At 38.1% G+C, this 14,699-nt stretch overlaps 1 protein-coding gene across 1 annotated transcript in view; it reads left to right on the top strand.

The window, feature by feature from the left end:
• The first annotated feature begins 1,317 nt into the window (after window positions 1–1,317).
• The window catches only part of LOC139728490 (mitogen-activated protein kinase kinase kinase 5-like), a 45,785-nt gene continuing 32,403 nt past the window's right edge, over window positions 1,318–14,699 (top strand). The window contains exons 1-11 of the mRNA XM_071639428.1: window positions 1,318–1,378; window positions 3,723–3,859; window positions 4,988–5,191; window positions 7,096–7,295; window positions 8,046–8,121; window positions 8,583–8,675; window positions 10,734–10,840; window positions 11,244–11,292; window positions 11,804–11,925; window positions 12,143–12,255; window positions 14,305–14,464. Coding sequence (XP_071495529.1) covers window positions 3,731–3,859; window positions 4,988–5,191; window positions 7,096–7,295; window positions 8,046–8,121; window positions 8,583–8,675; window positions 10,734–10,840; window positions 11,244–11,292; window positions 11,804–11,925; window positions 12,143–12,255; window positions 14,305–14,464 — 1,253 coding nt within the window. The 5' untranslated portion in view covers window positions 1,318–1,378; window positions 3,723–3,730. The remainder of the gene's footprint in view (window positions 1,379–3,722; window positions 3,860–4,987; window positions 5,192–7,095; window positions 7,296–8,045; window positions 8,122–8,582; window positions 8,676–10,733; window positions 10,841–11,243; window positions 11,293–11,803; window positions 11,926–12,142; window positions 12,256–14,304; window positions 14,465–14,699) is intronic.

Here is a 14,699-nt window from a genome sequence, read left to right as displayed (position 1 = left end):
AACGTTCATGTAAACAATCAACCATCATAAAAGAAACATTTAGTATAAGTCTTCTGCGGGAGAATAAATCAAAATAAAATGCAAACACCTCGCCTTAGAACATTACAAAAGTAAAAGTGATTTCGTGCCTATCCCTTGCAGGGCTCCGTTTCAGGGCCTGAGAATGCAAACTATATACATGTAGCATTATGAATTCCAAAGCATTCTCGGTGGAAGGGGTGAGTATGCAGGATGGGAGATTTGGTATCGTAATTATTCCCAGTAACACGTGATTTGTTATTACGGTTTCCATGACAACCATTTCCGAACATAGTAAGCAATTTATATATAACTCTTAGGTTTCATTGTTAAACATAGATTAGTTAGATTGATACATTTTTCACAAAAAAAAATGTTTCAACAATTTCGTACGTTTTACAATCATGAATATTTGAAATTTTCAGGGAGTGACCTAATGATGATCAGTTGCCATGGTAACAACACTGCTGATTTTATTATTTATTTTTTGCGGGGGGGGGGGGGGGGGGGGAGAAGCACATTTCAGCCATATCAAGGTGCCACAAAGGGTTTTGCAGTCAGATATCCAACCTGTCCATTGACTTCGCCAATTATGTAAATACCTACACGCACTATACTATGTACAATATATATGGGCTTATGCTATACATTCGATTTTTCATTCAAAATGCGCGTCCGGTAAAAATACATCGTCCCATTTAGGATAACATAAAACGAGTTATCTTTCGCCTTATCTTGTAATTTCTTTGCTGCATAAGATATCAGAATATATATTATATTTCGGAAAAATAAAAACTTTTGAATAGATTGATTTAGGTAGTTTAAAAAAACTTTGAAATATTGGTAGATTTTACAAAGTACAATTTTGAGTAAATGAAGTTTATATGTTTCATTGCGCCATATATGTACGTGTAAAAATTCTACATTCAAATGCATATTAGTCAGGTTCTAAACTTGAAATGGAAGATAACACATTTCTAGTTTGAAAGGTACTTATCAACCATTACTTATTTCGGTAAAAAAATAAAAATCGTGATTTTTGACATTCCTTCAAATTTTGTGCTAAAAAAGGCATTTTTCGGCAAAAACGCGCTTGACATCCGGCCGTACGCTAAACTTGAGTATTTTTGCAAGACTTTCAGCTGGAAAACTTAGCATTAACAAATTTTGCCGTCCAAAGTAGAAAAAATCGTCTTGGCTGGCCTACTATGAGGGCGTGTGTTTATTTTTCAGAGTGACTTTCTGGAAAGCTGGAAACTGACGCAGGTGTACTGCCGACACCGAAACCAGTGTTGATGACCGTAATTCCACAATGTTTAGCCTCTTAGTGCTTGAACGGAGAGGATTACGTGAAAACTGAGTAAGATTTGAAATTTCTGGTATCATAGTAAATTCATTGATTGTGACCGATACCGTTCTTTAAGGCCGACCGCGGCCGCTTCCGATGCGATGGTGTAACGCCTAATGTCGTTCGTCGCCCAGTCCCATCTATGGCATATCGTGTTATGATGGACTTGAATGAATGGCAGTAGCAAAAAAGTCTGGTGTAACAAATTAGAATCTACATTTAGTGTAGAACCTAATGCCAATTGCTAGATCTATCAAAAGGGTTCCCAGCAAGATCCATGTACATGCTACACTTGCACTACTAGTGCACCCCGGGAAACCCGCTCATGAGGACCGCCCCCGCGTACGAGGATGGTCCCTCCTCATGAGGCCCCCCGGGGAACGCCTCATGGGGCCCCCCATTCACTTCTTATTCATCTCACATCTGACGTATAAATTGTCGCAACTTTGCACGGTGATTTTTTGTTACACACACATGTCCACTATCCATGATGAAAAGAAGAAAAAATCCTGTCTGTTTTTTTTTTCAAAAATTGAGTTTTAATCAACCGATGCAGAGCGCCCATCAAAACACGGGCGCCAGCGCGTTCGCACAATGCAAGACTGCCGCACCTAGCGGCCTGATCCGACTAAATATTTTCGATGCTTTTTTCTATGGCTCTCACCTCTCCGCGCACGAATCAGCCTCGTGAAACTGAAGTCTGACATCTTTTTACACAAATTCGTAACGAGAAAAATTAAATCAGTACTATTAACCTGATCTTGTCCATATATTCCAAATTACTATTCCACACTGATAGAGTAGGTGGGTAGATGACATACTCCAGTTTGTTAGCAAAATCATCACTTTGTAGGTATGACGAGTTCACTTTCTTCGTCAATTCCGCCCACGATTCCGCCGCCCGCTTACCGTTTGGGCGCTTTCTCTGGAATCATCCCGCGACGCGACGTACGTCGCATCACATCACGCATCCAGCACATACCAGTCGCATTTCAGCATTCGCATGGGTCGTTTGACATCGCATTTAAATCCCTGATTTTAGATATGATGCCTCAAACCGATTTTGCTCAAATTTCGTGAGTAAGTAGGAAACTTGTGAAGCTTTATGGACATAATCAAGCGAATTGCCGCAGTCCTTTCATTTTCGCGTTGCATTGCAAAAAAGCGTGGAGACTCCTTATAAGGGGTGCCCCGGGGGTTACTTATAAGGGGGACGGGGTTACTTATAAGGGGGACGGGTTACTTATAAGGAGGGGCCCCCCTTGTGAGTGGGTTTCCCGAACTGAACAGTGTTAGAGATCAGATCTGAATTTGGATTATCTAGTGAAAAACTTTCTAGATTCACAAAATCAGCAAAAGCTGTGCACATGTGTGGACTGTTTCAGTCACTTGCAGGATGATTGAAGAGCGCGTGATGTTGATATGGAATTAAACATTTTCGTCATGTTTATCATTGAAACTGAAATCTCTGTGACAGATGTGGCCTGTGGCTGGGTAACCTTACATAATGTAATTCAATGCTACCATTATTACACACTTCATGTGGATGCTGCATACATTGAACCTGGTACTGTGGTAGTGTATGGTACAATAAGTACATTGTGTAGGTTTTGAAAACATCTCTCCTGGTAGACTGAGTGTGGCATGACGTGCATGAAAGCTTCTGATTAACATGCTGCTTCTTCCTTCCAGAAATGTTGTGCGTGCAGATGGGGCTTGTTCCAAAATTCCCTCGGACGTAATCTAAAGCTCCTCAGAAGACAATGTGTGGAGAAAATGTGCAACTTCGCTCAGACTGTTGCAATTTTGAATTTGAAATGATCAATGGTTTGCTTTAAATTTGACTTCTAGGAAAAAGTAAGCAAGCACTCAATCACAGGAATATATTAAACTGAGCAATGAGAATAAAGTGCCTTGCCTAGGGACAAGATCGCTGCAGCCAGGGCAATTGAAACAGGAACATTGTTATTGAAAGTTTGTTGTCTTTAATATCCATTTGGCCAAAACAGCTCCTCAATACAGTTACAGTGTAAATTTATTAGAATTAAACTTGTCCCCCCCCCCCAAAAAAAAGAAGAAGTATGTAAAAAAAAACTTGATCTTCAAAAGACCACTCTTTTCGATAAAGCAGTTAGTATTTTCCAGTAACTTCGAGGTCTATTTTTTCACAGTGCAGTCTTATCCATATTTTGCAAAATATTTTGTGACCAGAGCCATTAAATTTGTGTTTATTATGTCTATTGAGTACGGTACTCAACTCTGTTTGCAGCAGGGTGCCTATTTCTTTACATGTAGGTGGACATTTGTGTGTAACTGCACATCTGTATGACTGCATTTCACGTTATTTTATCCACAGTTGGCAACATGTCCACCCTCGGTACCTCTCAACTCCGCATCGCTTACGTCTTCAGTGACCCAAGCCTGGGCACTCAGAATGCAGAGGAGTGTCTGAAGGCAGCATGTCAACAGGTCAAGAATGTGACACTCTTCAAGGTAGGAGACGTAAAACTTGACGCTTTCTTCAGTTCTCCTCCAGACCTAAAAGTGCACATCTGCTGTTTGCCCATGTTTGCTTAATAAAATTTGCTATAAACTTGTGTAACATGACACAGGAATGTGAAGAGCTCAAGAAATTGTCTAAGCATGTGTCTTTTTTCCTTTGTTTTTGGTTGTTAATGACCACCATAGCCATTACCTTAGAAGAGCTTTCAACCAAAAAGCGCTAAAATCCATTGATTTTAAAATGATGAATTTAGCGCCTTTTGGAAGCAAGCTTTTCATATGTTGTCACATATCTTATGCCCCAATCAAAGGCTGTTATTGTAACCTTGTGCTTTGTCTATTGTACTCAATTTAATTCAGTCACATTAATGATAACTTTTGCAGTTATTTTTACATATTGAGTACAGAATTCGGAGTTCTCTGGATGTAGTCTTCTCATGCAGCAATTGTGGTGGCATTGAAACTGAAAAAATCCTTAACTTTTGAACTGAGTATGTGATTTTCCTCATACTCTCACTTCCATGTTTTACTGATATTGCTGCATTCATTCAATCTATGAATATATTTGGGTGAACTTGTCCTTTATACAAATACAGTATGTATAAGATAATAATGCTCCTGTGTAGATCACATAAGTTTCAAGCATTTGGAGAAAGAGTAGCATAGCACACTTGCTTCTCACTGCTCGCAATTGTGATTTCCATAATGTCAGTCATGCAAGTATTTGTGTGGTATTACATGTATACTGTATGGGCAATATATTTTGTTAGTATGATATTTCTTGATTGGGACTTACAGAACAGTGTTGCGAGTGGTGGAATTCACATCGATGGGATGGGAATAAAGCAATTAATTAACAATTTCAATATCAATTAGCAACCTTGTAACAAATACCAGGCAACGCTGCACACTGGTCCAATGGTCCAAGACCAGTGAAAATCACTGTTGGACCAGTATTTTTTTCAGGAGTGGGCCACTAAAAAATGGAAAAACTGGGTTAACTTACTGGTCCAACAGACAGGTCGGACCAGTAAAAAAAGTGGGTTGGTGTGCAGCCCTGATACCAGATATACAGTGTTAAGTGATGCAATATATTGTGTGCTCATCTCAAACACAAAGGTAAACTTTGAGAAGCTTGATTTCGGCGAGACAGGAGTCCTCGACCGCTTCTATGCCGCCGACGTGGTAGTCGTCGATGTCTCCGTCATGGTCCAGCAGAGGACGCTCTTCTATCACATGGGGGTGCGGGAAAGCTTCGGCAAAGAGAAGAACATTGTCCTCTTCAATGACTCCGTCGATCCCGACATTTCAGGGTCACTGGCAGTAAGGACCTTTCCTTCTTTTATATGCTTTGAATGCAGAATTTTTTGTCGTTCATTAATTTTTCGTGTATTTCACATTTCTTCAGGCTAACGCGACTTCTAGAACCCAAGAAAATATCTCTGCATTTTTTTTTTTGCACATTTTGTATGGGTTGAATTGTGGGCTTTGTCAGTGGTGCCTCCCTGGTGTGTGTGTGTGTGTGTGTGTGTGTGTGTGTGTGTGAGCATGTGTGTGCAGGCAGTAGTTATATTTCTGTTCAAACATACAAGTATATTAAAGCAATTGTGCAGCCCCAATTCAGGAACCCGCAAATTTGTTTTTGAGTCGCTCAGCAACAAAAATTTAGCTTGCAAAAATATTGTCGTTTTACAGTATTACCTATGTCTTTAAAAAAGTAATATGCTGTGTATAAACATAAATCTGTTATATACATGTGAGAGAATAATTATCCTGCTCATAACATGGCACATGAGAAAATTATGATGATAATGATTTCGACTGAAAAGAATAAATGAAAAAATGATAGTGATTTGAGACTTTAATGATTCACAGGTACTGTTACTTACAGGTCAATAACTTGTTGCATAAATATAAAACTTTGGTACATGTATTTACATGCAACTTAGGAATCAAATCAGTCATAGCAAGTGATGAAAACCTCTTCTTATGCTGTATTACAACACATGTGCAAAACAGAAACTGAAACATCATATATTTTTTATTTTTTGTTTGTTTGGATGCATTTGATACATGTATGTGTATGCATAAGCCTAAATTGTATACAGTGTAACTTGTGTATGTATCCACTGTTCATGTATGTGTATGCATGTGTTTGTGTGTACTGTACATACCCCATAATGTATGATCAAGGAGGTTCTAGAGAATGGAGTCACAGCCGTCTTATTTCCTTTGCTAGACGTTCGAAGCCGCCGCTCAAAAATATTTGAAGCATGTGGCAAACTGGATCTGCCGCTCAGATAGGAAGACAATTGACTTGTGTCTCATTGCATAATCACCAGCCACTTTCAAAGGAAGATATGTCTTTGTGATGGTAATTACTTCTCGCTATCCCTTCTTATAAAAGCTAGGTGGTACAGACACGAGGATGCACGAAGAGAAATTGAGGAAAAAATGCTGAAATGAAAATGAAAATTACTCGACTGGACATACCCGGGCACTAATCTGATATATCTATCAATAAAGAATTATACTTGAAAATTATTCCATATTAGTTTCATTTGTGGAAATGAAGCGGAAAAGTGATAAAAGCAGCTTTCCAGGATGGTACAGTTTTAAACATTTTCACGTGATACAGCTCTGATTTACACTTTTGCGCAAATTTCTGGACGGAATTGACTTTTGTTTTACATGCTTTATCATTACGTAAAATTTCATTTCATGTAATAAATAGATAAGCAAAATATGGCCAACATTATGATAACGTTCAAAATGAATCTTCAGATTGCTCAGCAAGACGGCGGCTTGGAACATCGATCATCAAAGGCACAAGTGCACCTGTGGAATTCTTTTGTACATCAATAGAAATCTGACAACTGTTTGAATAATTGCAGCCAGTTGGAACTCCAATGTATTAAACCTCCTTGGTAAGATTAATGTTTCCATGCATCCATGCCCAGTTTGTATGTTTACATGTACATATCCTATGTACAGTGTATGTGTATATGTATGTGAGAACATGTACTGGTAAATGAAAGTACATATGCATGCACAAATGTAGTGACATAATCTAAATGTATGAACCTATTGATTAGTTTATTCATTAATTTATGGATTCAGTTATAAAATATATTCATTTTTACATAATTTTTGCAACCCCTTCTGTCCCCTCGTTTACCACCAACCTCCCCCCCCCCCCGAACTCCCCTCCCCCCGAACTCCCCCAGCAATCTTGCCATGGATCAGGATACACGTTCATCCCGTACAAGCTGGACAGTAAGAACCACTGCTACGTCTGCGACATGGCGTGTGTTTTCAGAGCCGGTAAGGCGGCGGACAGGGAGAATGACGAAGCCATGGCCAAACTCTGCCCTTCCCTCACTGACCGGCTGAAAGAGACCATCGACGAAGTCCACATCAGTAACAGGTGAGCTGGCCTAGATGGCTCGATGCGTTCCATGACACTTGCTCCCGCGACAGTTGCTCTCATTGAATATTTGCATGTCAATTCAAATGTAAAACCTACCCAAAAACATAACCCTAACCCTAATCCTAATCTTCACATCAAACTAAACCTAAAGCCCCATCACAACTCCAACCCTACGTCCTTGGAGAAAATAAGACCGGAGCAATTGTCACAGGAGCAAATGTCGCGTCACCTGCCAGATGATGCGGAGTCAGACTTGCGCTGTTTTGGACTTGTGGATGAGATTGCAGACATTTTGGTTTTGAGAACCCTCCCTGGTTTGAGCTTGTTGGCTGAACTGTTTGTTTTGAGAAGTCACAGTTCTTTGAAATGCTTGTGCTATGCTTTATTTTAATTTCAGTGATACTCAGAAGAACACAAAGCATGAGATTTACAACTTGAGAAAATGTCTAATCAACTGCCATTCCCGAAAAATATCTGTACTTACAAATGTCAGTGTGTACAGTATAGCACAGAAATCACATTTCTATTCTCATGTACAGGTAGTTCAGATGTTCCAACTTGTTAGTTACGTAATTGCAACCAAGCCCTGACAATTACCTTAATATATCATATTAGTAGTATGTAAATATCTAATTTGGAAACAAAGGCAATGCCTTTCATAAGGACAAAAGAAATGAAAGCTTGAATGCTGTCTTGGTATACAGACAGGAATGTTCACATTTTCATCACCGATTTCGTTCTTTCCAGGAGCAATGCCAGAGAAGTTCTGCTGAATGACATTCGTAAAGCTCGTATGAAACTGAAGGGAGAGAAGCTAGAGAAGGTGAGTTCTGTGTATGCCATGTATTATGCAGTACTTAATTTGTGCAAATTTCTTGAGTCGTGTGCTATTCTCAAATTTTACCACACACAAATGTATTGATACTGATCCTGACAGGAATGTCATGTGCACATGTACATTTCTCCTAAAAAGATCTGTTTGAGCAGTAAAGAGTCTTGAGATGATTAGGAAGGTGAGAGAAAATGAGAATCTAAGAATTTCTTAATGTTTTCTCTCATTAAATGAAATTATTAAATTCCATATTCTTCTCTACCCAAACAGACAATGTCAGGTCCGCACACATGGTGAACCACAAATGCTACTGAAACACCTAAAGGTTCTCTTGCACATGAAATTTAACATGCACATACATTTGTGTGCTTGGGCCACTGTCTATTGTGGAAAGTCAGTTTTGATAAATGGGGTTTTCATACCGTTATGTCATGGCTTTTTTTTTTGGACAGGAACTTGGCAACCTCAAATCCAGGATGGATGAGCAGCTGTTACTGAGTGGGGACATCGTGCACCAGTTTCTTCTCTCATACAGAGAAATTCAGGTAAAAGATACTATTTTCACAGTCTATATCTGATCCCAGAGCCCTGGAAACAACATCGCCTTTGTTGTGTTTGCTGTACAGAGGGTGTGAAACTAAAACTGATTCCTTCTTCTGCTTTGCACTGTTTTGTTTTTAATTTGTTTGTTCATTCATGTATATGAGGAATCGTGTAAGTTCATATATAATACTGTACAGTGTGTTTACATGTATGTGTCTGTTTGTGTGTGTCTTCACTGGTATACAACCAAAGATTGCCAAGAGTTGCATATTTCCGTCTCTGCACTGTTCTGGTGTTTACATTGCATTGCTCTTTCATTTATGATATTTGCATCAAAGGGAATAGGATGTTGTACACAGTTATTAGTGTACTTTGCCAGACCGTTTTTCATCAATAAATCCTCTGCTCAAATTTGTTATACTCTCTACTACCTAAAATATGTTTTCTATTCAATTGAAGCAAATATTTGCTCTGTCAATTTGTTTTGCATGTCATAAAAGCCTAAACATGTTATAAACTCAAACCTTTAGATAAGTACCATACAAATATACTTCTTTTTTTTTTTTTTTTCATCAAAAGGTTGCCAGCAATGTAATGCACAACTCGTAAAGTAATGATAGCTTTGGATATCATGCTGAAAGCATACCTGCCATAGTAGTTTATGTTGAAGCGAAACATGATTGGTAGGATTTACCATGGAATGAGGTCCTTTTGATGAGGTCCTTCATGTGAACAAAGGAAATTGGTGAAGTTTCTAGTTCAGTGGGGTACATGTGAGGTCAACACATATCAACACCTTTGCCAATTTGAAAATGTGGTTGTGGCTAATTATCACTGATTTTTGAAAGGATATGAGGCTTTAAAATTCAATAACTTAGTTATTTTGAGTCCATTTTCAATGAAACCTCTCACATTGCGTTCATCTGATTTTACTGTGTGTAGTAAAGCTAACTTGAAAATAGTGTGGAATTACACTTTAATCAAATCAGTATTTTTGCTTTGAACACTGTTCCAAAAAAGCATCAGAAACTTTGAAATTGAATGATTTTCTTATTTTAGAGCCTATCTTGATAAGACCTCTTCCACTGTGCTGTGTGATTTTACCGTGTGCATGAATCCTAAGTTGAATTTAGTGTGAAATTGTGCAATTTAATCAAATCTGTATTTTAATTTGACGTACTGTACTAAAATATGAATATATTATATAGTATTGAGGTATGGGGCACTACTTATAAATCTCACTTAAATTGTATACATATTTTCTCAAAAATGGCTCTGAGAGCTATAACATTTTCGTCGTTACGAACACATTCAGAACCATTGTTCCAACGATTCAAACTTCTAGATGTTGTTAGGTAACATAAGTTCTCAGTTCTTACATTTATGTACGATCTCTGCAATGGAACTATTCCGCACCCTCTGTATGACTATTGCCAAATTGTGCATCATATTACAGGACAAGAACAAATGAAAAAAGAATGTTGTACTTACCAAAACTTAGAACCACACAGGGACAATTTTCGATTTCTTACTTAAGACCAAAACTTTGGAACACATTTCCTCGAGAATGCATGAACAAAGCAAAAGATCTACATTTCGTAAATGCCTTTGCAGATATCCTACTCTAATAGATATTATACTGTATCAGGTATTATAAGTTTTCTATGTTAGAAAATGAATGATGTATAAATATTCACAGTCATTTCAACTAACCATGTAATAATATTTCTTTTGTATTTAGCTTTTAGTATGAAGATCAAGGTGACCAATCTCGACTAGCACTTGTGCTAACTTTTGGTTTCCTTGTTAACAACAGCAACTTTGTAGAATTATGCTACATGTATCATATTTGACTCTCAAATTTCATCATTTAATCATGTTATTGTAAAGGAGTAACAGATAAGTATATTTTTTCACATATTTATGTAGAGACAATTGTGTGATGATTCTTATATGTACATGTACATGTTCAAAATGTTGTTGCTAATAAAAACTTCAAACTTCAACTTCAACTTCAACTTCAAAATGAGCTTCTGTACTCTTTATTCTACCCTTGACAGGATTACAATGCCATGGTGTCGCTGGTCGAAGACATCAAACAGCTTCCCAATGATCATGTGACCGACAAGCCCGCCATCTTACATCTCTACGCCTTTGCCCTCAACAGGTTAGTTCAGACCATTTACCTTTTTTTTTTTCCGCCAGCATCAGGGTGAAAAGATTTGAAGATGTTGCTCTTGACATTGCAGTGCGTACCCTTTCACCATTTGATATGCATCAGAGTCAAAAGTTTGTAAGTGTCTCATGTAATTGACAACTTTACTGACCTCAAGTACATTACAATGCACCCTTGTTTCAAATATTGCAGTTGATTATTTTGTCACACTTTTGTTTTAATAGATTTTGTGGGTATTTTTAGAATGTAGAACTTGCTGCCATCCAATGTCAATGAATAAGCCGTAATAGTATGCATGATTTTCACAAATGTGATAATTTTGAAATATACTAGTATGTAATAAATGTATTCTGGGACCATTTTCATTTTCCTTGCTGTCTCATAAATCTTACAGGAGGAGAAAGCCTGGTGACAGAGAAAAAGCCGTAACTGTCATCACAAAGGTAATACAGCCACTCTTCTCAGTGGAATTCTTTCTTTAAGCTCAGTACTTGCGATTTGATATCTGTGTGCTTGTGGATTCAAACATTACCATCATACTGTGTCGTTGTTCTGTATGAGAGCACTATGAACAAAATATGTGTTATGTGAAGCAGGATGCAAATCTAATCATAATGATTATGATCGTAATTATAATGATACATGTAGTTATGGTTCCAGTTACCCCCAATGTAACACGAAATGAAATCCTGTTTATGCCAACTCAAAGTGTTATATATATGTCACACTTGCATCATTTTAGTCTTATCTTGGACAAAAATTTTCATCTGCTACATGTGTCTTTGTTGATTTTTTTTTCCACATGAAGATTTGTAAGTCAATAAATAACAGAAGTCTGTGAATGTTGCTAGAACATGTGCACTGTACCCGCATTCCTGTTGCATAATGCAAACTAAAAAGCAGCTCTTCTCCATATAAAAGACACTGTGATTTCTTACGTCCTGTCCATTGCAGGGTCTGGAAAGCGAGGAAAATCAGGTGCCGGACATGTTTTGCCTGTGCGGCAGGATTTACAAGGACATCTACACCGAATCCAACTATTTGGATGCTGAGAGTAGGGACCATGCTATCCACTGGTGAGTGCCTATCCGCTAGACCACCAAGCATCAGCCTGACAGCCAGTGCTGGATCTTATCCGTACCTTTTCCATAGTATTTATGCTCATGATTTTTAGCATGACTATGACTAAAGCACTGAATATAATTAGTGCTAATTTACATCGATGAAGGGCAATTTGTCATTCAGCTGTAAGGATTACATTTGTATGCACGTTTCTGTTTTTTTTCCCTGTAGGTACAGAAAGGGCTTCGAGGTTCAGCCCAACGAGTATGCAGGCATCAACCTGGCCACCCTCCTGGTCCTCTCAGGTCAAGAGTTCACCAAGTGCCCAGAGTTGCAGAAAATAGGTACATATTATATTCTCCTTTCTCTTATTAGGCGCTCTGTTTCTAACAGGTGCCATTTCCATGGTATTCCTTGGCATGCAGCGTTCATAGGAGTGCACCAAGAGGTTTTGAGTAAACCAGCAAGTATTTTCCAAAAGTCTGTCTAGTAACTAAGTGTCTTGCAGATGACTCAACGGAGTAACATCCTGCTTTTTGTAGTTGACTACGTACAGTATTTTTACAAGTGGCTAGAGAAGCGACTATGTTAATTTAGTGGGGCAGTGTAGCCAATCTGCAAAAGGATCATTAAGTTAATGTTGATGATTTAAATTCTGGAAACACTACACTCATTTGCCATATTATACACCATGCTTGTCACATTTTTTTTTTTTTTCCAAATGACTAGTTATCACAAAAGTGTGTTGAAGAATAAGATCCTTATTCTGACTCTGAAATCATCTGTATTAAGATATTGTCTGTCATAAAGTTATGTTCATTGTCATTGTACAGAGAACAGGAAGGACAGAATTAATTAACATTATCAATATTCTTGCACATTAAAATAGATGAGCAGCTGTGTCTTGTGTTACCAGAGTTCAGATCATAGTATGTTGCACAAATTATGTTTGTGTTCACGATTGCAAGTTTTCATCGGTGATCCTTATTTTTTTTGTTAAAGTCACCTTTTGTTTAGACTTAGTAATACTCAGAGGGGTAAAAGATGTTTACACAAGTGATCTACAGCACATCAGTAATGATTTGATTAGCAGTGTAACAAAGTCAGTGAGAACCAAATCTTTTATCCACATTGCAGTGGGTGTTGGATTTTCCCATTAAGCCATTCACCCAGTGTTGTAAGTTACTGTCTCTGTGTTTGTTTGTTTGTTTGTTTGTTTGTTTGTCTGTCTGTGTGCTTGGTCCCATCCAGCACAATGATGGACAATAAGCTGGGCGCACAGTTGCATTCACGTCAGAGAGAAAGTTATTGTGATGAACCGAAGTCTTATCGTTTCTGATTTGATTAGAAGTATGACTGGAAAGTAGAGGTGGTGCATTACCCACAATGCAATGGTGTTGAATTTACACAATGAATGTGATTCGTAATAATGTCTCAGTGATTGTTGTTTATCCGTAATTCCTGTTTTTTTTTTCCGATTTCATCGTTCAAAATGCATTTCCATCCCACCGGGCAAGTGCTAAAATTTTATACTAGAGAAAAAGTTAAGTGGTTGGAGTCTGTCATGTATACAATTTAGCCATATTACCAAATCAGTCGATGTTGATTTGAAAAAAAAAAAAAAATTAGTGTTTGGTTGCTCGCTGGCATCTATGTGCATTTATTTATTTATGTGTGTTTCCTTTTTGTCCGATCAAGGCGTGATGCTGAACATTGTGGCGAGCAAGCAAAGTAAAGAAAAAAAGTTTACCAAAGTTATTATTAGTATCACATCTTTAGCAATTTCACTAAAGTCAGATGGTGTTGGATTGTAGAGAGTGATCATCTGGTCAGCTGGGGGTCTCTTTGTTCATTTGTTTATTTATTGATTTGTTTATCTTTGTCCCAGCATGCATGACATCTCCTGGGCAGACAGAATATAGTTTGCATTGATTCATATTCTAATATCTTAGATGATTGGTTGTATCAGTGAGTCAGCTGGTTTTGAATTAGAATAGTAATGGTGTGATGAGCAACTATTGCTCCTTTCATTTGTTTGTTTTTGTCCCATAAGTTATGGTGATGCCAAAAAAAAAAATCTGCTTGGCAAGCAGGTATAGTTTACAGTGATTCAGATTTCATTTCTCAGGTGGTCAGCATTATCACTGAATCAAAGGGTGTTGTATTTGTCTGTTTGTTTGTGTGTTTGTCTTTGTTCCATCAGGCATGATGCTGAACAACCTACTGGGCTACCAGAGTAAAGCAAAAATGTACAGAATTCATTCCCCGGTATCACTTTGGAGGTGGTTAGTGGTATCACTCAATCAGGTGATGTGTTGTAAACATTAAATGTTTGATAAGTTGATGTCTCTTTGTTTATTTGTTTGTTTGTTTGTTTGTGTTTGTCCCATCAGGTATGACGCTGAACAACCTGTTGGGCAAGAAAGGCAGTCTGGTCTCATTGGAGGACTACTGGGATGTGGCTACCTTCTTCGAGATAAGTGTGCTGGCCGGCGACTTCAGCAAGGCTTCGCAGGCTGCCGAATGCATGTTCAAGCTGAAGCCGCCCATCTGGTGAGAGATGATGATCATCTTTAAGTTTTCATGTTTTCCTCATTGTTCAAAAGTCATTTGGTTAAATGATTAGTCCATTAGTCACTTGGGATATCACTTCCCAATCTTAAGTCATGTGATCATTCTTGAAAGTCTGCTTCACAGTGTGATGTCACATGGCAGAAGATTGTCAGATGGCGTGCAGTCTGTGAAGGAGGCCTGTGATACAATATGGCGTTGAGTTGCATTGAAATGC

The sequence above is a fragment of the Diadema antillarum genome, unplaced genomic scaffold (genome assembly GCF_040938485.1).
Source record: "Diadema antillarum isolate AM-2024a unplaced genomic scaffold, OU_Dant_1.0 seq00000182_RagTag, whole genome shotgun sequence".
Classification (NCBI taxonomy): domain Eukaryota; kingdom Metazoa; phylum Echinodermata; class Echinoidea; order Diadematoida; family Diadematidae; genus Diadema; species Diadema antillarum.
The sequence above is the reverse complement of the archived record's forward strand: the minus strand, read 5'-3'. Positions and strand labels throughout refer to the sequence as shown.